General features: G+C 36.7%; 1 protein-coding gene across 2 annotated transcripts in view; it reads left to right on the top strand.

The window, feature by feature from the left end:
* Positions 1-26235, top strand: part of LOC138706683 (uncharacterized) — a 160025-nt gene extending 133790 nt beyond the window's left edge. The window contains exons 9-17 of one of the 2 annotated variants that reach the window (XM_069836253.1): positions 601-998; positions 3894-4063; positions 7363-7544; positions 13017-13128; positions 14964-15143; positions 15716-15814; positions 18136-18279; positions 20396-20511; positions 26162-26235. In XM_069836253.1, coding sequence (XP_069692354.1) covers positions 601-998; positions 3894-4063; positions 7363-7544; positions 13017-13128; positions 14964-15143; positions 15716-15814; positions 18136-18279; positions 20396-20476 — 1366 coding nt within the window. In that variant the 3' untranslated portion in view covers positions 20477-20511; positions 26162-26235. Of the gene's footprint in view, positions 1-600; positions 999-3893; positions 4064-7362; positions 7545-13016; positions 13129-14963; positions 15144-15715; positions 15815-18135; positions 18280-20395 lie in introns of both variants that reach the window. The other variant, XM_069836252.1, reaches the window with a different exon arrangement.
* Positions 26236-27526: the final 1291 nt, after the last annotated feature.

Raw genomic sequence — 27526 nt, 5'->3', positions numbered from 1 at the left:
GGATCTCACAGTTTTGTATCTGGTGCCACTATTATATTCATTACAATTGTACCTTTTTTATAGACGCTCTTGTAATTTAGACTTATACCTCTTACTTAAATTCCCTCATTATTGTATTCTTCTCTTTTTTTTAAATTCATTCATTAATTTTATTACTATCGTCTGTCACTTCTGTCTCCAGGTAAATTGATTTATACTCTCACCTTTAAAACCTAATGACTTAATTTAGTCCATTCAAAATTGACACTCCTTTTCTGATTTTCCAGTTCACTTATATTGAACATTCTCTGTTCCTAATAATACTTGTTACTAATCCTTACTACACCATTATCTAATAGGATCGTTATTATGTATGTTTCTTGCGTGCATTACATTTTGTTATCTCACTTACTTTCTTCATGCTATGCTTTGCTATCCTAGCTAGCCTCCCCCACTATACTCCTTGCCTATTTCTGTTATCTCTATCGTCTCGCTTAACTTTCTACAACATTACCCTAATTTGTTTATTATACTTACAAAATCATCTATATCCTTAACCCTCGCTGAACCAGAATCATCACCTTCACCCTATTGATGGTAATGTAATTTTTACATTTCCAGAGGTGCTAGTCCAGTGAAGGACGATAGACCAGCTAAATCTTTTGAGGAGAGCAATAGGAAAGCAGCAGAAGAAGCTGACAATGAAGAAGAGGACGACGACGACGATGATGAAGAAGATGATAATGATGACGATGATGGTGATGGAGGATTGGTAGGTGCCTCAGCTGTAGTGATACACGAAAAGCCTGTTGTGCTGCAAGCACCACTGGTTGGGCGACCGTTTGTGAAGCCAACTCCTCCGTTTCTGAAGGCAAACACTGGTCAGCAAACAGATCAACAGACGAGTCCATCTTCGAGCCAAGCATCACAAGTCCGCAGACCCGTGACACCTCAGGAAACTGCAGGCACAAGCCAGGCAACACGGCACATGGAACAAAAGACTGGCACTCTCCAACTGGGTGTGTATTGCTCTACTGCTTTGGTCACATTTACATTAAATTATGTATAAATAAAGGTACGTCACAGGTCGCTACTTTTGCTGCACAACTTTTGTACTGCAGCTGCAAAAGTTGCGTGTCGTGTTCACACGTAAGCCAAAAGTAGCGCGCTGCACGCTACTTTTCGTGCTGCGCAACCCGAGTGCTGCAAAAATTGCAACTGGAGGTTGCGAGTCTGTTCACACACAAGGCGCTACTTTTGCAGCCGCAGTCATGCTGCAGGTTTCCATCTCCGTGTTGACTTCTCAATATACATTTTGTGGTTATGTTCGCATTATTAAGAAACTCATGGGAAAGCTTACTTATCTATTATTTGCTTTTCTGTCCTAACTAGTATCCAGAAATTGGCATTATTTTTACTGTAAAGCTTTTAAAAACGCGTATATACTTAAATGATAACCAACAGCATATTCACGTAATCAATGTTGGCAACCCTCCTGTTTGAAACTACTCTACAGATAATTAAAAAGAAATGAATTCTATCATCAGGAAATATACTCAGACTGTGTTGTGTATTTAATAACTGTTATTACAAATAATTTATTTTCATCACATCTAACATTAAAATATATCCAAACAATAAAAGTATCATTGGCACATTTGGGTGTTAACACTGGTTCCAACTGCAGCAAAAGTTTCAATAAAACCGATATCAAAAATGCTGCAGCTGCAACCCTGAGAACTCTGTTCACATGTCACTACTTCTAAGCTGCGCGCTGCATTAAAAAGTAGCGGGCAGCAGGTTCGGCAGCCGCTACTTTTCGGGTTGCACCGTTGTTCACACGTCGCAGTACGACAGTTGCGCAGTTTTTTATACTGCAGCACTGCAAAAGTAGCGACGTGTGATTGTATCTTAAGACTTCCAGATTCTGAGAAATGGGACAAATATGAAAATTGTAAATACATGCTAAAAACCCAGAAAAGTTTCATACAAAAAGTCCTCAAATTGAAAGAAACTCTAGGAATAGCTAAACAAAAGGAGAATTTTCTACCTATTAATAACCCGATTGATCATGTATATATACAATGAATTTTTTAAGCAGGTCTTCTCTGGATCCCAACTTTGTGCCAAATTCCTGACAGGTTATGTTGAAGTTGGTTAAGATAGCAAGCATGGCTCGAACAGTTTCTAAACTCATTCTGGATTTTTTGGCGTTGAGATATTCAACAGCATTTTCATATTATTATAATAATTAACACTGAAAATTCGGGAATATTTGGGGACATTCCATGGACGAATTTTGTTTGGGGACAAAACAAAAAAAAAAATTCTTCACTGAACATTACTTCCAGAAAGTTGTGAAGTTATTTCGAACAACTTCTGGAATTGTACGTAGGAAATCATTTTCTCGAATAAAATTCAAAAAAATTTCACTTCATTTTTAACAAAGATCAACATTTTCTTCATTCCACTTCGCTATTATTTTGAAGTCTTGAAGCAAGAAATTTCATAAAAAATAAATTTATTTACTAAAATTAGGTTTTCGCTACAAATGCAAAATAAATTATTTCATCTGAGTCAGGTCCATCTACATTGGAAGAAAAGTAATGAAATGTCTCTTCAAAATTTTCTCTTTCTGGAAGACATCTCAGCAATATACATTCCACAGATATCTTATCTTGTAAGTCCATATCAAAAGCACTGAGATATTCAACAGAATTTTCATATTATCATAATAATTAACGAAAATGTTTGGTGCTAAGAGGGATGAAGTTACAGGAGAATGGAGAAAATTACACAACACAGAACTGCATTCATTGTATTCTTCACCTGACATAATTAGGAACATTAAATCCAGACGTTTGAGATGGGCAGGACATGTAGCACATATGGGCGAATCCAGAAATGCATATAGAGTGTTAGTTGGAAGTCCAGAGGGGAAAAAGACCTTTGGGGAGGCCGAGACATAGATGGGAAGATGATATTGAAATGGATTTGAGGGAGGTGGGATATGATGATGGAGACTGGATTGATCTTGCTCAGGATAGGGACCAATGGCAGGCTTATGTGAGGGCGGCAATGAACCTCCGGGTTCCTTAAAAGCCATTAAGTAAGTAAGTATAATAATTAACACTGAAAATCCGGAAGTATATGGGGGAAAAATATTAAATCCGGGGACATTCCAGGGACGAATTTTGTTTGGGGACAAAAAGCAAAATTCGGGGACTGTCCCTGGGAAATGGGACGTCTGGTAACCTTACTCTAACAGATACATGACATATGAAATTACTAGCCAACTTTTTTTTCTGATCTCCCTTGTTTTGTAAACAGCTATATCTATGGTATATGACTCAATTGAGACTGCAGAATACTGCCTGCTGAGAATGTGGAAACCGTTGATACAAGAAGCAGGAAATGAAAGTACAGACAGTGAAATGAAATAAGTCTTCAAAGGTTGCAGCAGTTATAGAACCTAGAAAGGAGACTGTTACTAATAATAATAATCTGTGGCGCTACAGCCCTCAAGGGCCTAGACCGACCAACCGGCTGCTGGCCTCACACCCACATGCCGAAGCAGAGGTGGACGATCATCCAACCAGAATGGAGGTATCATGCGGTTAGCACGATGATCCCCCCAGCTGTTATAGTTGGTATTCGCAACCGGATTTCGCTACCTATCGTAGCTCCCCAAGTGCATCACGATACTGGGTGGGCACCGGTCCCATACACTGGCCGAAATTTCATGAGAAAATTTCTTCCCCCATGAGGACTCGAACCAGCACGCATTCCGTAATGTGAGTCCTAGGCGGGATGCCTTAGACTGCGACGCCACAGCGCGGGACAGACTGTTACTACAAATGATTTATATTTATATTTATAACCCCGTAGTATACATAATGTGTTCATATGTGCAGGTTGGAAATGCCCTGTTTGTACACTTGTGAACTCCCCTACTCGCCCTGGATGCGCTGCGTGCACCACAGAGCGACCCTTGAGATATGTTGTGCCTGTGGAATACAGAGCCAGTGAGCAGGAGCTGCAACGCATGAAGCAGGAACAGCAAGTGGACAACGAGTTGCAGCAGGTATGTATTATAATATTTATAATACAAATCTAACATTCTAATTCTTTTTTTCAGGAAGAGTAAATTTTCATCATTATGACATTTTCTTATCACTTGATTGTAGAAGTTTATGCAGTTGCACGTTTTTATTGATTTGGCATAGGTCTGTTTTCGCAGGTTGTGATTCTTATCTTGAAATAAAACCAACTTTATTCTCTTTATTTAACTACTTATACTGTATCTTAAAAGTAATACTTTTAAGATACAATATAGACTTCTCTGAAAATTAAAAAGAATTGCAAAATACTTATACTATAGTCGCGACGGTGTTATTTCCGGCGTGACTCTGCCTCTTTGCTTACGTCTTAGGAAGTGAAGGCTCTATAAAGTCTAGGTAGGTAGTATCGTTCGCCATTTTTGTTCTTTCGTTCCCGAGCTACCATACGAGGACTCTATTTGCCACACAGTTAAACATTATCATGTCGTAGCTCCTATGATAATAAATCAAACGCACTGTAATTCAGCAAATAATTGAGTGGCAAATAACGCCAACGAAAGAGCCAAAATGGCGGGCGATTATATTAAGTATTTATCGAGCCTTAAGAAATTAATAACGTCTTCATAAGCGAATCACAAGACACACACGTTTAAATGTAGCCGACCTGCAACGCGATTGGCTGCCGGAAATTAGAGTGACGGGACTATAGTACCTTTTCCTTATTTGATCAAGTTTACTATAATGTGAATGAAAATCAGTTATTTTCTGATTTTGTGAAATTTTCAAGTTTATACATTATGGAAATCAGTGGCTTACGCAGAATTTTGTTGGGGGGGGGGGTCATTATTAAAATTATCAATAATTAAAATAATCAATCAATCTTCTTAATGTATCCAGCGGTTTGCTGACAACATAAAGTCCACTATAGTCCAAATAATTAAATTATATTACATTAAAAATATTAACTGTGAGGTGCATACAAAATGATAAACTAACGTTTTACAAAGAAGTCAGAACTCAAATACTGCTCTTAAAATGAATTTAAAATCGACAATGCACAATATTCAACATCTGCACTGCAAAACTGTTGAAACAACCTTTTCAATATGTTTCACAATAGGTTAAATTTCATATTGTGTCAGCTTCATTTTATTACAAGGCCGGTACTAGGCTGTAGGTCTCTCTATAATAAAGATAGCATTGTTATAGTTCGAACGTGCCGCAGCAGCAAACACAGGGATTATATTGAAGGAGGGGTAGGAGGACTATGCCTTATGTCGATGTAGATTTTGTTACTCTGATAGTGAAAAATTAGAGAAGGGAAAACGATTATGGATTAAAAAATTACTCAACCCTCAATATATTTTTTAAGGGGGGGGGGGGGTGTTCAAATCCGGTAACCTTCTCCCCCACCTTGCATACGCCCTGATGGAAATCAAAGTACAGTAAAATCCCTCATAACTGGCACTTTTGGCTTGGCAAAAAAAAAAAAAGTTTAGATCTGTCACATTGACACAGTCTGGGCTGTCAGTTTTGCCATATTAGGAAGTTTGCATGATCTTTCATTTTCAGTGAATATTCGAACCTAAAATCTGTTTTATGTTTATTTACTTATGTTCGGGCCATCAGTGTTGCCACATTAGGAAGTTCACACAAACTTTCGTTTTCAGTGAATATTCTAACCTAAAATTAGTGTATTATTTGCGTTGTGTAATGTGTTTTAATGAAGAAAATCCACACAGTTTGTATGTTTAGTTCGTAATGTTCATGCCGTCACACTAGGAAGTTCGCACGAACTTTGGTTTTTAGTGAATATTCTAACCTAAAATTAGTGTATTATTTGTGTTGTGTGATTTGTTTTAATAAAGAAAATTCACACAGTTTGTATGTTTAGGTAGTTATGTTCATGCTGTCAGTGTTGCCACATTAGGAAGTTCGCACTAACTTTAATTTTCAGTGAATATTCGAACCTAGAATTAATGTATTACTTGTGTTGTGCGATGTGTTTTAATAAGGAAAGTCCAAACAGTTTTTATGTTTATTCAGTTATGAGCAAGTGATAGAGGAATAAGCTTCTTATGGCTGCAGTTTCAACATTACGATTTTTTTTTTGTATATACCAGAATGTATTCAGTTATCCAGCAAAATCTCGTATCTGGAACTAGCCTGGTCACCTTGGTGCTGGTTAAGAGGGATACTGGATATAGGGACTTAGCATGGAAAATCAGTTTTTCTCATATAGTTTCTCCCCTGTTCATTTTAAGGGAAAAGGTTATGTATATATATTTTTTATTTTAATCAGAATACAACAATAAGAAATTTAATTTTTATTTACTCTTAGAGAAAAAAAGTAGTGTGCTACTTTTATTTTATTCATTTTTATATTAGCAATTCTGTTTCATTATTTGGGCCATGATTCATAACAATTACAACTTCTATACCAAATGAGGGTCATGAGGTAAGAAAAAGGTTAACAAACTGTAACCACAACTGCAGCAACATATAGTCCCGTCACTCTAATTTGCGGCAGCCAATCACGTTGCAGGTCGGCGACATTTAAACGTGTGCGTCTTGTGATTCGCTGATGAAGATGTTAAGCATTTCCTAAGGCTGGATAAATACTTAATATAATCGGCCGCCATTTTGGCTCTTTCGTTGGCGTTTGCAGAAAGCACACGAGGACATTATTTGTCATTCAATTATTTGCTGAATTACAGTGCGTTTGATTTATTATCATAGGAGCTACGACATGATAATGTTTAACGGTGTGGCAAATAGATCCCTCGTCTGGTAGCTCGGCAACGAAAGAACAAAAACAGCGAACGATACTACCTACTTAGACTTTATAGAGCCTTGACTTCCTAAGACGTAAGCAAAGAGGAGGAGTCATGCTGGGAATAACAGCGTCGCGACTATAAATATAGATATGAAAATACTATATGAAAAAAAAAAAACATAAACAAAGTCGATAATCTACAACAATACGAAATTTATAAACACACAGAAATGCAACCACAACACATCCTAAACATTTCATTGAATTTCAGAACACACATCCTTTTCGATACAATCATGAACACATCCCCACCATAACAGAAAACCAGAAGACAGTGCGGAACCACTAGAATTCAATAGATGATGAAAAACATTGAAACTAATCAATCAGTTACAATAACATCATTATTTAAAATGTAATTAGTAAAAAAGAAAACAACAACAACAACACGCAAAATTTGGAGAGTGATGAAGTGTCATACGTCAAACTAATGATTTGGGAAATTTTAGATGAACAGACAAGTTTTGTATGCACTCTGTGTTACAGGTTACTGCAGAAGAGAAGCGGCAGGAGGCAGAGAAGCAGCATCAGCATTACTTGCAGTTGGTAAACCTGGATAACACGGACCTCGTGCCCAGTGTGGAGCCGTTTGAGTGTTCTGTCTGCCTCATTCAGTACGGGGCTGGAGATGGTGTTGTGCTGCGGGATTGCCTGCACATATTCTGCAGGTAGATACAGACTTACAAGAAAACATATTTTATTGGGATCGTGAATTTGAAGATACTGTTTTGGATGCATATAAAACAAAGTACAGCAAAATTGAAGCTGTAGTCGGGTGGTCCGGCAATAGTAAGATATTTTTTTTCTCCTATATAAGTTATAGTATAGTTTCATTTTGATATTTCTATATTTCTTTGAGATGTCTGTTTAACCTACGCCACAGGGATCAGCGAACCGCGTAATAGGTTCTTTATTCACTCAGTCTGACAGGCGCCTAACGCATTTAAGACCAGTAGACGCGAGGTAGGTTACTGAACTTTAGTATAGCATAAAGGGGTTTTTCCTGTCTAGGAACGCGTTGGTAGCGTTGTTTGTATCTGGCAAACAATAGTAGCGTCTGGTGAGCGCGTCACCTTAGTGAGCATTTAAAAGGACGTGAGCCGAGTGTGTATTTCCCCAGACGATTGCCGGCCTGTGAGCCGAGTGTGTATTTTCCCCAGACGATTGTCGGCCTGTGAGCCGAGTGTGTATTTTCGCAGACGATTACCGGCCTGTGAGCCGAGCGTGTATTTTCTCAGAATATCACCGGCTAGTGAGCCGATTGTGTGTTTGGTTAGAAGACTGCCGGCCAGTGGCGTGCTACTCACTTATATAATGTACGGCCTGTGAGTCGATCGCGTGAGTATTAATAATATTTCCGGCACTTGTTCCGATCGTGTATTTCTTATCATTCTCAGTTTTCCAGCCGATCGAAGTGATAAAGTATAGATTTCGCACTTTTTAGCTTTGTGTTTTACTCAAAAAGTGACAGCAGCGATTTTAAACTGGCGTTAGACGAGAAGCCGAAATCACACGGAAGACAACAGCCAGTATTCCGTCGCTTGGACTCAAGCAAGGGAAGTGAGCCGAATAAATACACTTAGTGGAACTCTACTCCTTGGTTTCTTTTCGTGAGAACGACGAATATCACATTAGATCCTACGCCCACAAAACCATAAGGTCCCTGAGAAGAGATCTCCTCTACCGGGGGACAAGATCTTCCAGCATCCACCGACGTGTGACTGAGCTAGTCAACTTCTCCTCTGCCGGCGACGCGACAGAGAGGAAGATAAACAACAACAACAATACCACCAGGTAAAAACCGTCGCAGGTGGCGCCCAACGTGGGGCTACGAGAATAAAAACCGTCGCAAAATCAAGTTACACAGTGCTCGAAAGATTCCAGTGTTGGCAGTGAAATTATCTCTCTGCTGTTCTTAATCTTGAGCATTTGTCTTGTCTCGTTTATATTATATAGTGCGATTAGTTTTGCTTTCTGCTGGAGTGTTTTGCCTATGGCCAAGCGTGCCACTTGTTAGCCGGTTCTTGGTGACTAGCGGGAAAGTAAAACAACCAACCATACAACAATACACAAACAAATTTAAGAGGCTCATTACTTACCAAATTATCAGATGAGATGTTGAAACTGTCCGCCTTCATTCTCCACACATTTTTCGCATATCTTTAGGAAATTATTCATCACCAGGGACCGGATTTTTATGTAATTACATATTATATTCCTTGCAACCTAACCATATATAAATAACAGCAAGCGAATGGAAATAGTGGACATGAGATGGGAGCAATTCCGAAGCGGGTGAAGGAACTAAGATCTAAATCGAGGCTGACGAGAAGTAGAGTAACGCAAGTAGGAGATAGTTCAGGGAGCAGTGATGAAGGAAGAGGGGAAAGCAAGGTGAAAAAACAGTATGACTTAAGGAAATGGTGTGGAGGGGAAATAAATCGTGAGAAAAGAAAACTAAAATCTAAAAAGTAGCAATGTGGAAAAGTGAGTAGTGAAAAGTGCAAATAATTAGAGATGTAGAGTGAGGGGAAATGTGTCATACAGGAGGGGGTTACAGTACTTTTGGTATAATGATGAGTTAGGAGTAAAACAGGGGAAGAATTGATGACAGACAAAAAAAGACTAGTGGAAGAATTGCAATAAGAAATTTTAACAAAGTAATGTCCTAATTGACTTGTACGAGAGGCGTGTAAAACGGTGAGACGGCACTGTATGCTAATATTGTGAAGTGCCGCCTCACCAAAAGGTATATTGCTTAAAGACAAATATATACATTCATTCATTCATATAAATAACAAATCTTTGCGAATCTTGTAATTACCATTAATATATTAAAATTTGATACTACATATTTTTACATATTTACCCCCACATTACATATTATGGCTTGGTATTACATAAATCTACATATTTAGGGGTTTTATTCATTTTTACTTCTCTGAAAGGAAAAAAAAAAACCTTCTGCTAGGGAAGTTTTTTTTTTTCCTTTCAGAGAAGTAAAAATGAATAAAAGCCTTTTTTAGGTTTGAGAAGTACCACTGTTGCTTGACCTCTTTATTTTAAATTTAGTAGACCTATACGGAAATAGGATTTTCCGAGCAATTAGAAAGTATGGTTCTCGGCTGGAATAATCCTACCCTTCTGAATGGGACAGGAATGCCACTTTTCAAACAACACTTTGTAAATGCCTATAGTTTGAGGTTTTAGTAGGTACTTGTTTCTTACAGGGAGCAACTAAAATGCATGTGTCCCACATCTCTTCTTATTTTCTCCTAATCCAGTAAAGCGAAACAGTGCTTGCAGTACTGTTGTGTCATTCATTTCGTTCAGCTCTCTAGTTTTAGTACTTACAATACCTATAAAGTGCAAGTGAGTTTATCTACTGCTTTTAACTAACTAAAATGACCCCTGTATCTTCAACCTTAACGATAAAAATAAAATCATGGATTGCAATGGACGAAGCTTTCACTACAGATGGAAAAATAGTAATATGTCAAGTGTGCGGTAAAAAAAGTCGGGTGCTCTATGAAATCACAACTGGAGAGTCTTACCTTTGCTATACCTGCCACATATTGATATTAAATATTTTCATGATTTTACATATTTTGATACATATTCAGCTTATTTTTCTTACATAAATATGTACATATTTTACACTTTGATATTACATAAAAATCTGGTCCCTATTCATCACATTTTCCAGAATCCACTCACAAAATGTGCGCCTGAGTACGGGATCACCTGGCTGAAGAGCATGTGCCACAGTTATTTTATTCAGATTGAAGTGCAATAATTTAGTAGCCTTTCGCACAGACTCATATGAAAGTCCCACTTTTTCTGCAAGATGACGAAGAGATTTTTTAGGAGAATTTTCTTAACGATTACGAATGTCATGTAATCTTTCTTTGGTGAGAACCCTTCACTGCTTTTTTGGTTTCTTAGGCTGGACGCTTCCAGTTTCCTGAAATTAATGATAATTGATATTTGATATATTTGGTTACAGCACTTCTTTACATGTAATGGTGTACCTCACATTTCTGTATCCGGTGCCACCATTAACACTTACATTAACACATATTTGCAGTACATGTCTACACAACTTCTACCAATTAAACTATGTACTTTTTTTTTTATTATTATTACTTGTTTAATCTCCCTTTCAGTATTTCTCCTACATTTCGTTTGCTATTCTCTATTTGATCATTAATCGTAATATATCTAAATTTATATATGCCTTTCAAACCCCCTTTTTCCTCTAACTACTATTCACTAAGATTTCAATTTCACTTATTCTCTATAAATTATCATATTGAATTATTTGCCTTACTTGTTCTTTGACCTTTTCTCCTATCTGTCTCTTACATTCATTTACTGTTCCAACGTTCAAATGTCAGTACTAATTTTATGCTGTCACTTGTTCATTTCTTTTAACCCTTTTTCACTTTTCACTCATTCATATTTGCGCTCACTTTCAACTTTCTCTCTATTCCACTTACACCTAAACCTTTCACAATACTCTCACTTCCTATAAATCTTATATTTCTCTCTACACATCAGCTTATACACTTTCTCGCTCCTCTATACTTCTCTATCATTTACAATTACAATTACCCTTTACTAGCACTTTTTGATCATATCCCCACATTTATTAATCGTATCTAATAACATTGCTATATCCTCAGCTGTCGCAGGTTCTGACCTTTATTTACTGCTTGTCTCTGCTTTATTTCTATCTCTGTCTTTCTTTCTATTTCCTTCTTCTTCTTCTATTCCTCTTTTATTCCCCCCCACGCTTTCACTTCCACATCCTAGATTTCCACTCACACTCGCACCCTTAATCTTTTCACTACTTTCTTCCCTATCACTTCCTGACTCTTGGTTTCTCTTTTTATCCCCACTCGCCTTTTTTTTAACACCTGTGCTTCTTGTTCCGTTATTGTCAGCATTCCTTCTGGAGTGCGCTAACCTTACTGCCATCGTATGGAGACTAGGAATCTGCTTACGCTGCTTGATCACGTTACACTTATCTTCTCGATGTGTCATCACCTCTACACTTCCTCGTACGTCAGCATGTGGGTTTCTGAACTCACTACTATTCGCTCCTGTTAGAAATTAATGATAAAGATTATGGACTATTTTACGATCTGAAGCGTCTACACCCGGGAATCTTTCTTGAAACAGTCTTCGAACTTAAGAACTGACCAAGTTAACACATATGAATCATAAATAAAGACTCCCTGCGCCATTGTAAACTCACAAAGCATAATACACTTTATATATACTGTCGAATTAAGATACGAACAACACAACACACACCTAGGAACAGCTGTGCTACGACTGCAAGGTCAACAAGTAAGCAAGCAGGCTTGCTACTTCCTCTAGTTCGCGGCAAACAAGTGGGGGTTCGCTCATAGGAAAAACCCTACGCTGTAAGGTAAAGCATAACTGATCGCACTGTACATCTCAGATTCTATGCATTCCATCCTATTATGGTGATGTCAGGATAAGTAGTGATGGACTGTGAAGAGGGGGGAACATAGCTATAGCAGATTTTCTTGGCATTATAAAAAAATTTTCGCTCTAATATTTTGTTTATATTTTGCCGTGTTTTTAATTTTGATTTAAATTTTTATATCTCTGATTTTTTTAGCTAAGTATTGTTGCCTGCGGGGTTTGCATAGTGTTTTTGACAAGTGTATCGACCATTTCATTTCCCAATTTTGTTTCTTAAAAATGAACCGCCTTCAGCTGAGTTTGAGCCCTCAATTTCGAGTAATGCTGTATAATGTTTGTTCTTCTGTGGTTACAAGGCAACCATCACAATAAAATGTTACTCTAATATTTTGTTTGTATTTTGCCGTGTTTTAATTTTCATTTAGATTTTTATATCTTGTATTTTTGTAGCTAACTGTTGTTGCCTGTGGGGTTTGTATAGTATTTTTGCTCCTTTTTTGACGAGCGTATCTACCATTTCATTTCCCAATTTTGTTTCTTAAAAATAAAAATAAACTACCTTCAACTGAGTTTGAGTCCTCAGTTTTGAATAATACTGAGCATGTTATTTGTGTAATAAGTAATAAGTGGAAATAGGTGCTTTTCAGCTTAAGTAATTCTTTCATGAATTTTATTATTTTTAGGCCTTGTCTTGCAAATACCGTCCAATTCAACGAGGAGGCTGAAGTGAAGTGTCCTTACAGAGATGCAGACTATGCGTGCAACAGTGTTCTTCAGGAACGAGAAATAAAAGCAGTAAGTGTCTGTTATATACGAGGTGCCAAATTGGAAATTAATTCCATTTAAGCTTGAACTAGTTCAGTAGAAAGACGATGAATAATAATGAAAGAATACGACGAACTAAATATGCCATATTTTTAACTCCATCTGGAGTTTAAAAGTCATAAGTTTGTGAATGATAATATCAGATAATTAGCTCAGTCTGCCATGTAACGCCAAGATGAGAAGGCCACAACCTCTGAAAACCTCTACTGTACACCTTTCGTGAGTATTAATATAATTTAAAGCCCGTTTCAGGCTTCAATCACTTAATTTTCTCTTCAAAATTCTTAAGACATCTTTTTTATTAATCTTTTCAGATATTATGCCTCTCACCGCGGCGAATAGACCGAGAATTTCTTTCACAACCATTTTACTACAGTCTTCCAATATATTGGACTTTATAATGAACAAACCTTAGCCTTGTTTTACATAATAATAATTTTCAAACTATTTTAATTTTAGAACTCTGGCACATTGTCTGCCATTTCAATATACTGTATAAATTATAACTACATTTACTGGAAGGTTTCCTATCTGAATGTTATTTTAATACCATGTACGCCATTTAACCACTTTAAGAAAAGTAAGCAAGGTTAAAATTTTTTACTTGTGTTTTATAAGTGTTTTTTATTTTTATATTTTTCACCTACGTTCAAATGTACTTGTTTGTTAGTAAACTATCACCTAAAGATGACTTGAAAAGTAAGTCGAAAATATTCGTGATGTATATTCGTAATTGTAACTTGATGTAACAGAATCTACTTCTACCATTTAACATAAGTGATTGACTGAAAATAAAAACTAATTATCTGATATTATCCATCATCCTATGTTATATACAAAGATAGCCACCCATTTTTATAAAAGAGGAAATAAAATAAAATAAAACTATACTATCAGATTTACTAAATATGCATTATTTGCATCCTGTAAAGGTGCGTACACATGTAGTGAACTAACAATGAACGAATGATGAAGCAAAACTTTGTTGTTCATTCACTGTTCGGAGCAACATACAACTCATAAGCAAATGGTCAGGGAATATCTGGAATATTGGCAGATGAAGATATAATTATTATAGAAAGTGTAACCGTTGTTATTATAGGCAGTCTAACAAAAAGAAAGTTAAAAAACAAAAGGTGATGATGGCAGACACCATTCTATGAAAGTCGCAATCGATATAGAGACACTGACTTGCTTCACGATTTACGTCGCATTGAATCAGGACAGTTTCACAACTTCTGTCGCTTTTCAGAAACAGACTTCGAAATATTACTGTGCCAAATAGAGCCATAAAATTTCCTGCTCCCTACACACATCATTAAGTTTGATCACAGCTTCATCAGTCCACTCCAGTTTCCACATCCTGTTGATGAAATTAAACTAACTGCTGCGTTCTGCTATGAACAAGTGGCAAATCCTGTCCACAGCGAATACTAACTTCCTTTGATATACCGACAAGTGACGGATCACTACCGAAGGCAAACCAAATGATCAGTTTGTCTTTGCTACGTCGTCCACACATTCCAATTTCAATCAGCGAATGCATTTGTTTGTCGTTCGTTCATTATGTGTGTATGCACCATAAGCCAAAAGTAGCAGGGTTTGGGATTCTGGGATCGAATCTTCTAACAATTATTTTCTTTAGCTTTCTGATTAAGTTTGTTCTACTGTTCAATCATTTTTATACTGTTAATCTATTGATGCTGTATCGAATTTGAATTTCATAGTTAAACACGTTTTTCGCGTAATTCCAAATTCATATTTGATGGTGTTTGTAATGTCCATGGTTATTTTGTTTCCTGCAGTTGGTCCCTCCAGATGTATATGAGCAGCATTTGGCAAAGTCCGTGGCTCAAGCTGAAAACAAAATAGGGAATGCATTCCATTGCAAAACCCCTGACTGCAGAGGTTGGTGCATCTTCGAAGATAACGTGAACGAGTTCAGGTGTCCAGTTTGCAGGAGGACCAATTGCCTCACCTGTCAGGTAAGTCACTGAAAGTAAATAATTAAATCTTATTTTTATCAGTCTTCAGATGCCATTGTCAGGAGCAAAATTTAGACTCTTTGGTCTGATCTGACCTCTCACAGCTGTTCACAGCGTCTCTTCCATGGCTATCCTAATTATCTTTGTTCTTTAGGATTGTAAAAATATTTAGTTCTTTCTATTGTACAACCAGGTATCAGAGTGTTTACTAGTAATAAAAAAGCAATTTGTAACGAAAGTAACGAATTTAAAAGACTCTAATAGTCGTGGATAACAAAAGTATGCATATTGTTCTGCTCCCCTTATATAATCTTGGCATTGCTGCCTGAGTTGCAGTGGTTGGTAGTCAGTGATTACATATGAGGATTTTCTGTTTTAAAATCACTTATGATAGCAGCCGGGATGTCTTATAAATTAGACTTATTTTACGACTGAAACTGCTAGGCTGCAATTCGATATGAGTACGGTATTCACATGACTATTCTTATGCAAAAATCATAGTACTAAACTGAGGCCAATACGGTAATGTTTTAGAAAAGATTTTAATGAACCTGGAATCTTGTTTGTGGCAGGCAATCCACGATGGCATGAACTGCAAGCAGTACCAGGAGCAAGTGAAGCAGGCTTCAGAGACCAATGCTGAAGCTCGTCGAACAAAAGAAATGTTGGAGGTGGGTGAAGAAGAAACTGACGTATATTCAAACGAGAAATTTGGATATTGATTTTGATTCATATTTTCATTATCATCAAGAACATTTTTTTGTTTGGAATCAATATCCTATTACAATGAATCTCAAGATCCTCTTAAGCCTTTCACCATTTCTTCAGTTGTCAAACATCACATTCACGTAATAGGTATGATAAGTCAATAGTTGGAAGCAATATTAGTCCTTTTCTCCACTTGTCCACTTATTCGCTGGTATTCCATTATCCATTTACAGTATTTAACATTTTTAGGTTTTCTGAAGTGTTAACATTTAAAGAATTTCATGATTTTCACCTTAAAAGTCCACATCCTGTTTCCGTATTTTAATTCTGTTTTTGATATAACATTGTGTACAGTTGAGTAGGTAATTTTCGGCCACTGAAGAAAGATGTATACTATTTTCGCTGTAAGAAAAATCCTAATGTAAACATAAGCACGTTGCTGTCATACCCGCGATTGGCTCCCAGTCGAAACACTCACATGACGCAGGAAAATATAGTTCGTATTTGGAAACCATAACCTTGTATTATTTGAAAATAAAAAAATTGAATTATAATTGTTAAATACAATGAAACATATAACTTCACTCATATTTAAAACGGTATGTAAAAGAAAAGCTACATTTATATTTTGTTATGTATTATGAACACGGATGAATACAAACAGTAATACCGAGGTAGTCTGTTCTTGTAACAAGCTGGCGTCACTTGAGCTCGTAGTTGTTCACGTAAGCAATGGAACTGAAGTTTGGCTTCTGCATCCTCAGTGTGTGTGGTTATTAATTATAAGAGTGGAAACCCTCTCAAAAGTGGAGAAAAACAAATAGCCTTAAATGTATATAATAAGTTAAGTGAGTTGAATCCAACGTTATCCATTTACAGCAAGTCAGTCAGACCGCATGTTCCAGCTGGAAGGGATAACTGACACTGTTGTGGACCGTCTCGTCATAAATCCTGCCGACGATAGTTCTGACGACTCCGATTTGAAAGGAATAACTCCTTTGTCCGGCAGCGATTTACCTTACACCTAAGTTTAAAATAATTTAATTACAGTAATTATAAAGTAAATGTTTCCCAAGCAAACGAATGCATAGTAGTGAGGTTAAGCCTGCTTGACGAGTAACGGGAAATGTTTAACATGAAACAGAATGTACAACAGTAGGCGGGAACACGTACTGAGAATCTATGGCGCCAAACAGCGGCCAATGAAGCCTCACTTCAGTCACATGCTATTGTTTACATTAGGATTTTTCTTACAGCGAAAAGATTATAACTTAATGGGCAATTGAGCACTTCCATGATAAAAATATTGGCAAACTGTACAATATAGTAAAATGTAACTATCGAATAATTCATTAGATCGTTTCCATATGGTTTTAATTCTTTCTGTATTCTGATTTGTAAACCGAATGCAGTCATTCAGTTGTTTCTAAACTATCGAACAGTTGAACTGTTTGGTTCTGTACGAAATTGTGCATGAGGAGAAACGAGCAATCTACGTTCCAACCATCCCGTATTATAAAGATAAATACCAACTTCACGATATCAGTGTCACGGGATTGATGTTTGGAGCAAGAGGAACGATACCCAACTTCTCTTCTCAATTCTGTAAGACCCTAGGACTGCATAAATCTGAATGAACTGGCCTTCCTCATAATTAGAGAGTCAGTCAAACTTTTACGAAACCACCTATATGGACTCTAATTCAGTGTACTGAAAAAACTAACACAACATTATCTTTTTTCTTTCTCTTATTAGCTTTCATTGCTTCTTTACTTGTAACTTTTTTATTCTGTAAATTGCCATTGTTTGTATACTTGTTTACTTTTTTCCTTACTCTGTTATCTTTCATCATTTATATTGTTTTGTATGCTTTGTCTAATGGCAGCCTCTAATTTGAGGAAGCACAATAAAATTAAAAAAAATATAACATATATTCTCTCCACTGAACAAAAATGACTAGCCTTTTCCATTCCTCATACTTTTGTCTATCTTCTATGGGCATCCTACTTAGATTATATCTTCAAGTAACTAACTTCACATATTTTCTTCATGATTTTGTTTTCGTTCTCATTTATTCTTTTTATCTCTCTCATACTTTCATGGCCTAAGTTTTGACAATTGAAATTTTAATATTATACTTCCCACTGTATTTTCATTGTTAAACTATTTTGATATTATTTTGTTCTATATTGATGATACAATAGAGTACAAAGATAACATTTTAATTGTTCGAAGTTACTATAAAGTTTTGTGCTGTACCTGACGGTATTTTAAATTTGTTTAGGAAATGGTTGAACGTGGAGAGGCGATGAACTGTCCCACTTGCCAAGTGATCCTGATGAAGAAGTGGGGCTGTGATTGGCTGCGTTGTTCCATGTGCAAGACCGAGATCTGTTGGGTGACCCGAGGACCTAGATGGGGCCCAGGGGTAAGTTGTTCACGTTACATATAACGTAATTAGAATATACTGACGAGGAAACTGTTTAATGAGCTCATGCAGAAACCTCCCCTCGAACTACGAATGTTGTTAAATCTCCACAGCAGGTAAATACACAAAATCATCTGACTTCTTTATTGTGTTATAAATTTATGATTCTCAGACTCCTGAGTCCTGTTGCATAATAATTTACAAACTAATAATGTTAGTAAATTTACTTGTGATTTATAATTTGTAGAATATTTCTGTTACATAACTCTAAGAGGAAAACATACAAATTACTAGTAAAAATACTAATTAGTGAATTTTACAAGCTCTTGTTGTATAATTGGAACTAATATTATTAGTATTTACTAATAATTTTTCTACAAATTTGCATTCACCCATTATTACAAATTATTAGTCAGGTTAGTTTGTTTGTAGTCAATAATAGTGAACTAAATCATGATTAATTATCTAGTTTTGGATTCTTCAGATGAAGACTTAACCAAGACCTCCTAGACGACAGGAAGTGTATTGTTCCAATTGATTTTCCATATTCTCATATTTCATTAATTTTGTCATCTTTAGTTAATGTGTTGCTAAATCGGTCACTAATTTTGATTTCTTACATTTTATTCTGTTTAATATGCAAAATTTGAGTTTTTGTTGCTCTTCTCTCTTTCCCATTGCAAAAGATTTAGACACAACAGTTTTTTATTTTTTTTAATTACGCAGTATTTACATTTGCCACCATCGAGATTATTATAGTTGCCATTGTGATTATCATGGCACTGGTATGTACAGTTACAGCACAGTCTAGTATATACAGTCACGAAGCTTGAGTTGATGAGAATATTAGGAACAATAGACTGTGCCGGTACTATTTCGCATTGTCTGTGATGAGGCGATAGTAGCAATCCTAGTGGTTAGAAACTACCTATGGATGCATATTCCCTATGTATTGAGTTTCGTGACTATATATACTAGACTGTGGTTATAGTCCAAGAGCCCGTGACATGCCTATTGTTCTCTGTTGAACTTATAATTTATAAAATTTTTCTAACGAAAATCACTAATAATATTAGTGGGTATTATGCAACAGAAATTATTAGTATTAGTAGTTTGTAAATTTATTGTAATATTACTAAAATCATGCAACGGGGCCCTGATTTTATTTCCCTTTTGTAGGCAAGAAAAAAGAAAGTTTGTTAAAAAATTGACCTCTCTGAATTGTGTTTGTAGAGGAAGCGCAAAGAAAGCTTGCCCATTTGACTGATGCACAGAGAATGATATTCGGTCCTCGTGCCGCCATGCTCGTTACAGGGCTGCTATGAATCACCTAATGCTGATTACAGGGCGCATTCGAAAGCGCGGTCTTGAGCTGTTCGTATCGTGGACTGTATTGTGCAGAGCGGGTAGAAGCTAGCGTTTGCGTTACATATTCTGCGTTTTATCCCTGATATCAGGAGTTTTATGTAGTTCAAAGTGTGTTTGTTAAATAACAGAGTTCTGTATAACATTCTATGTACTTAACAATGCCCCTGTTTCGCTCTAAATTAGGAAGTGCTAATAAAACGTTACACAGTCAAACTAGGGAATTATTTATAACGTTTATAAATTTATGAAAAATGAAACAGGCTCTGCTTGTAACATAAGGAAGTATATACAGATTAAAATAAACCGACCATAGTACCCTAGTTATCGGAACATTTTAATAAAATCACATAGTATTAGTGTTTTATTACAACGTCAAATATCAATTATTACACGATTACATATTTCTTATAACATCTTTGTCATTTCATTCAGTGATTTTATGTGTAAAAAATTCGTGCTTCTGTATTTTCAACAATGTTATGTTACTAGTTACTCTGCAACAAGGTTTAGGTTACGTTACATGCACTGTGATAAATCTCACTGGAAACATCAAGCCAGCAGATGACTGAGAACTGCCAATCGAATCGAAGCGAGGTCGAGTGCACCCGAACATTTCCGAAAGTTCGCGCAGCTTTCCGTGGCAAGCTCTTCTTGCGTCACCTTTACCTGCGAATCTCTGATCAATAGTAAGTGTAGTAACCACTCAGCCACTGAAAGTGATAGTGTAAGCAAGCATTCTCTGTTGCAGGGAAAAGGTGACACTACTGGAGGCTGCCAGTGTGGTGTCAATGGGGTGAAATGCCATCCTCGCTGCAACTACTGCCATTGAAATAAATAACTTCTTCCAAGTGTGACATAACATTGGTATGTATATGTGATTGGGCGTTGCAGTGTCAAATATTTTGTAATAGGGTGATGTATGCCTTTTTATGTTCTAGTCATATACATTCACTCAGTCCTGTTGTTTGAATATTGCCTTATGGTGATGATCCATCCAAATACCAGACAAGCTGCCTTATCGTTATGACAATAAAATGGGTAAATTGAAACTTGTATTGTTTAAGCACATTTCCACGTGTTACATGCCTTAAAGTTAAGTAACTCCAATATGAAGCAGACACAAAGCTACTAAAGAGAATCAAACTGCAGATGTAACGACCATGTGATTTTAATTATTAATCTTTGTCTCATTATCTCATTCTTAATAAACTTGTATTAAAATCTCATTTCTAAGTAATCGTAACATATATTGTCATTCATTCATACAAGGTGAGTAATCCAACGATTTGAATATTGATATTCTAGGTTTATTAATTATGAACTCTTCCATCGCATATTGGTTACAAAAAGCTCATACTATTGATGATAACAGAAAAATATTTATTTCATATATTGTCGGACCATCGGATCTGTGCCCCTTCAGCGTTGTCGTCGTTCTTGGAAAAGTTAATGCCTGTACTCACTCCATTTCACCCGCTTTCCTCCCACCACGTTAAACAGCAGGCCACGAACCTTGCCGAATAGGGATGTTGCCAAATTTCAGTCAAACGGTGTCATAAATAACCGGTCCTCCATGCTAGAATATCATTTCTTTCAATCAAAATACATCTTGTATTTTTACATTTTTAAACCTAAACCCCATGTCTCGAATCACTTTCCGTAGTGTTTCTCTCCAACCTTGGAAATTATTACTTCTCTCGCAAGCTTCAGTAATTTCTTCAATGTTGAAACTTACTTCTGAACAGTATAAAATTCTTGTATCTTTCTTCTTAAAATACATCGGTTCATATCATCTACAATAATTAAAAGTTCCCTTGGTCTGTTCTTCCCTGGTGATTCTAGCTTTTCATCTCCTGCACAGACTCTCTCTGTCCTGATTTTCTTTATTAGGCACTCTGACCTGTCTATATAAATTACATAAAATGTTGTATTATTAATATTAGTTAAGTAAGTAAATTTTAATACGTAATCAATTGAAATGAAATAAGCCTCACCTGTTATAGCAGCTGCTCTTTTCGTTGCCTGACTTATAGGAAACAGATATTGACCTGTTTGTTTCTCTTCATCGCAAAATGCTATTACGTACTTGCTTAATAATATTTCTTTCACCACTCCGTGCTACAGTGTTCATGTTGAGTTGACAACACTGGACTGCAAGTGCAAATATTGTAAACTGTCCCGCAAGAAGGCTCAAAATTGAGAGTAGTGGGGAAGAGAAAGGGAGAGAGATAGGAATGCAGGGAAAGAAATGAATTACCGAGGCTGAGAAGGAATTAGGGTTCAGTTCGCATATCTTACAGGGGCACAGATCCGATGGTCCGACAATACAAGAAAGTTAGTAGAATAGTTCAAAATGTGTTTTTTTTTTTAGTGTTGCTACCACAGTGGTCCAGTGGCTAGAGCACTGTACTTATAATCCTATGGACCTGGGCTCGATCCCTGGTGTACCCTCGATTTATAATTTGTGTTGGGCAAGCCCGTGGTCCAGGTAACACAGAGTTTTTCTCCGGGAGCTCCAGTTCCCCTGTGGCCTCACAACAAATCTCAACCATCATTTCCATCTCATTGCGGTTGTAGCTTAGACCGGTCTCCTATGGTGCACTCTAGGCAATGACTCTCGATAAATTGGTCTATAAAACTGGCTTCATATGGGTGAATGACAGACAGTCAAATATCTGCTGTTAGTTAAAAAAAAAAAAATGTTGCTCATTGCACTGAATAGTGTGTAGGAGAGTTGGAAAGAACTGAATTTCTAGTAAGAATAAATACTTTCTAATTCTTTCTATGGGAAAGTTATTTAATAAATTCTAAAATTGTTGTAACCATGTTGCTGTAAACAGAAACTGGATAAGCTCATGTTTCTGTTTTTATGAAACCATCTTGTATGCATATTACGATTTAATTTTTTATAAAGAATTGCTAAGTTATAAAAATATTTGAAATTGTAAAGGAATGTAAATGTAATTATAATACAGTAGAATTCCTCGTATCCAGCAACTGGGACAAAGCCAGTGCTGTATAATTGGAAAATACGTTTATAGGTTATGTAAAGACACACTGTACTGTACAAACATTTGTTTCCATGTTGAAATTTAGTATTTTTTAAATAGATAATTAAAAATTAAGTTTTGTAATACGTACAATGTTTATTTTTAGTACTGAATACGGTAATGTACATTCATCAGTTCACAAATATTGTAATACATAATAGCGTAAAAAATGCTAAAAGTTTTCGTAACCTTATGACAATTTTAAATGGCGGTCATATGAGTCATGTGACATGAAGAGCAGTGTAGCCAATGTCACAACTGAAATAGCGCTCGATGATTTGAGCGTAAGAACATTTTGCTTGCATTTCGCACAATCCATTTGTGCAACAGCAGCACTTAGTGATAATAGCCATGATACTATCCATCACTCGAATGAAATTTTTACGTGCTGTAGGAACAAAGAATTTCACACTTTCGTATTTAGACTCATCCAACACTCCTTCGAAATGGGCGAGTTCAAGTGTTAAATTTAAAGGTATCGTCTCTGCACATTGTTTGCAAGGCCCAAGTGACAGGTTACCGATGCTACCCTCTACTCCAGGGACATAACTGGTTTTTTTGTCTGTGTTTTCACGCGTAAACAGTGTAAAGAGTAAACACAATATGCGGCATGTGCGATCTACAAAAGCCACTCACATCTTCGTCAGACTCTTCTCTTTCGCATGAATGACTATTTTTTTGTCTTAGTCAAAAGTGCCGTTGTTTTGGTATTGCCGGTTATTTGGGTGCCGGACACAAGGAATTTTACTGTACTGGAAAACACATGAAAATAAAAGCATTGAAAATATTACTATTAAATATGAGTTTTTAGACTTTCACTGGGACTGTGATAAGATATTTGGATATTCCACTGTGTCTTGGAACTGACATTTTCAACATTTCGGAATTACACACAGGTTCGATCATCAGGACAGATAGGTGAAACCAGAGATGTCTCCTACTTTGTTGGGCTCGTTACGCTGTCGTCCAGATTAGCCAGTTACGACAATCTCTACAGAGTATGTGAACCCACTGATCTTGCCCATCTACCCTGATGATGGAACCTAACATTGGAAATATCAAGACATTATGGAATACCTAAAAGTGTAATTCTGAATATTATTAAATGTTTAATTTCATTGGTGTAAAAATCAAGGTCTGGAGCATTATAAAGAAAAAAAAAATAATTTCTGACTTAAGTTTCAGATGAGCTGTAGCTTGTTTCTACACCAGCAGCATAGAGGAAGTTTTTTTAGTTCCAGTTAGATGTACACCAATTATTTGTGCTCTTTTTAAAAAACGAAAGGTCACGTCATTTTACATGTTTCGTATTATTTTTCAATAACTCACCAGTAATAACACTAAATAAAAGATAAGTATAAGAATTAAATAGTCCGCCAAGTTAGCTCTGTGGTAGCGCGCCTGCCTCCAGACTAGCCTGCCCAGGCTCTATTCCCGGTGGGATCAGAAATTTTCATATAAAGTTTCTATCTTGGGACTAGGAGAGATGGCGGTGCACAACTTCTAGTCACTAAATTGTACACCAATATGCCTGGGTTAAATCCAAAGTCTCTCCGCAGTGCATATGAAGAGAAGGCATATGTCACTGCTGATAGTTGATTCATCTGTCGGATGGAGACTTTAAGCCTGGTGGCCCTCTTGGTGCTATTAAACGTGAATAGGCTACGTGCCAGCACTGGGTTTCCCCTTCTCCCTTCTTTATCTTCATCATCCTCACCACTTTTCTACGCTACACTTACACTTACACATACACTGACTCTAGTACACGACATAACTCTCCGCAAATACACATCATTCTTAGAATGACCCACCAAAGTGGTGCAACTTGAAAATAGGTCACAGTCCTGCCATCTATCTGCAATATGCGGAACTCGAATCACGCAAGTGAAGTGGGTAGGCATTAGACACACACAGAATTGATAATTCCATTCTCTCATATTTATAGTGCCAACCTGCAGTTATTTAGAAGTGAATTGATATCTAAACAGTCCAAATTTAAGCTATACTGTACTACAGTAAGACCTGTAGTAACTTATGCCAGCGAAACATGGGTCCTTAAAAAAATCCATAAAACACAGACTACTAATTTTTGAAAGAGCAATACTAAGAAAAATTTTTGGTCCAACTAAAATGAATGATGGTACATGGAGAATTAAATACAACAGTGAACTGAATGAGCTGATAAAGAATAGGAACTTAATAAATCATATAAAATCGCTAAGATTGGGATGGTTTGGTCATATAAATAGAATGGAGAATAATAGACTGGTCAAACAAATATACAAATGGAAACCAATAGTTAACAGAAAGCAGGGTAGACCAAAAAATAGATGGGAGGATGATGTCCTGAATGATTTGAAATTGATGAAGGTGGAAAACTGGACGAAGATAGTTGGAAGCCGTAAGGAATGGAAGAGAGTTGTTGAGAAGGCCAAAACTTTCATCTGAGAGTTGTAGAGCATGAAGAAGAAGAAGAAGATATTTATAGTACCGGTACTAAATTAGTGTCCCATTATGTGTGGTCCTTGTATCATGGTAATAATAATAATAATAATAATAATAATAATAATAATGATAATATACAAAATGCAAAATAAAAGATCACGTGAATTGTTATATCATTGTTCCATATTGATACCTATATAACAAAATGCGTGCATAGAGTTTCATATGAAGCTATTGCATTTAAAGATAGACCGAACCTATCTAAACTCACAAGTCTGTCATGACCTGGCTTTCAGAGCAGAACAACACTGATAACTTGCATTCATCTTAATCTCATTTTTTAAAAAATGAACTATGTTAAAATGTTGATTAATTTTAAACTTTATTTTGTATCTTGTTCAGTGTGTAACCACGTACTGCTCGATGACGAACGTGACTTTTAAATGTTATCCAAACACTGATATTTAAGGACTTCACATAACCACAAATGCAACTGTAAATCAAATTGTTTGTTCCTAGCGCATATTTTAAGCACTGTTTATTTTATTTGTCTGTTCTCTTGTTCAATAAGATAACAGAAAGTTTTGTAAGACTGATATAGTACGTAATTATAAATTTTTGTGTGTCGATATTTTGGTTCCTGTAATAAGTGCATGTGGAAGTGTGTTTAAACAACAACCATGTATGAAATTTAATATGGAGGATTTTTAGAACAATTATGAGAAATGAAATGATGGAATTATTCCACTGAGGTTGAATGTGAAGATCGTGTACATTGTTGTTTCTTATATACTGTAATGTTTTATACAAGAAGTTTTGTAATTTCTTAAAGATGAATATTATGTATTTATTGAAGTAGTTTTACGGCTTTACATTTGAAAATGATTTAATGTGTGGAAAGAACCTCGAGAAAAATGTGCAACAATTATGTATCCCTCCAATAACCAAACTCCTTTATGAAATACAGCTGGAAGTTGATTTTGTCAATATTAATACTAATTTTTATTGTCTCCTTTCAGAGCACCAAACCTAAAATGTGAACGTATACAGTGATAAATAAAAACAAAATGTATATTTTTTGATCATGATACAAGTATTTTAATTGTACATTAAATGTACGCAATATTGATACACTTTTAGCGTAACCTAATGTATCTGTTTTTTTTCTTTTGCTACATAATTTTTTTTAAGAACAACCGAAACCATAAGAAAATATATAATTTTTATAATCAATCCTAGCATACTGTGGAAATAATGCAAACGTGTAATACACAAATAAAAAAAAAAAGACTCATCTTTGTACGAGGCGCATCCAGAAAGTAAGTTTCCCGATTTTTTCCCCTTGAAAGTAAACATAATTAGCCGTGTCAATTGCGCATGCGTAACAGATCTATGACGTATCAATCATATGCCAGCCGGACAGGTCCCGCCTGGTGCCAGTAGCGTGGCAGCAGTGGTCCAAAATGGAAGCTCTTATTCCTTCTCCCGCCGCCTGCGAGGTTCGGTCGGTGATGAAGTTCTTTAATGCACAAAACATTGCGCCAATTGAAATTCATCAGCAACTCTGTCAGGTCTATGGGCCGAACATCATGAGTAAGTAGATGGTGCGTCGCTGGTGTAGGAAGTTTTCCGAAGGTTGTCAAAGCGTCCATGATGAAGAGCGCAGTGGGCGACCGTCCCTCATCAATGATGATCGTGTTGAGCTGGTGCGGCAGTGCATCATGGAGAACCGTTGCTTCATGATTACGGAGCTGAGCAGCCATTTTCTGCAGATGTCGCGATCCTTGTTGCATGAGATTGTCACTAAGCACCTGCTGTTCAAAAAAGTGGGTGCCGAAAAACCTGACACCCGAAAAAAAATGCAATGTTTAGGAGCAGCACTGACATTTTTGCAACGGTATCATGATGACGGTGACGAGTTCCTCAACAGGATCGTCACGGGCGATGAGACTTGGATTTCGCAATTCACCCCGGAAACCAAGCAGCAATCAGGACGAAATTCAAACTGACGCTGTCGGTGCGGAAAGTGATGTGCACGGTGTTCTGGGACAGGAAGGTCATTCTGCTCATTGACTTCCTTCCAAGAGGTGAAACAGTGAACGCGGACCGTTACTGTGAAACACTGCGAAAATTGCGACGTGCCATTCAAAACAAGAGGCGTGGAATGCTTACAGCAGGTGTTGTGCTCCTCCATGACAATGCTCGTCCACATACGGCTCGGCGCACAGCAGCTGTTTTGACGGAATTTGGCTGGGAGTTGTTTGATCGTCCACCCTACAGTCCTGATCTTGCTCCCAGCGATTTTCACGTTTTCTTGCACCTCAAGAAATTCCTGTCCTCCGGTGAGCGTTTTGGTAACGACGAAGAGCTGAAGACGTCTGTCA

The sequence above is a fragment of the Periplaneta americana genome, chromosome 9 (assembly GCF_040183065.1).
Source record: "Periplaneta americana isolate PAMFEO1 chromosome 9, P.americana_PAMFEO1_priV1, whole genome shotgun sequence".
In the NCBI taxonomy this organism is placed as follows: Eukaryota; Metazoa; Arthropoda; class Insecta; order Blattodea; family Blattidae; genus Periplaneta; species Periplaneta americana.
This window is presented reverse-complemented; position numbering and strand designations above follow the sequence as displayed.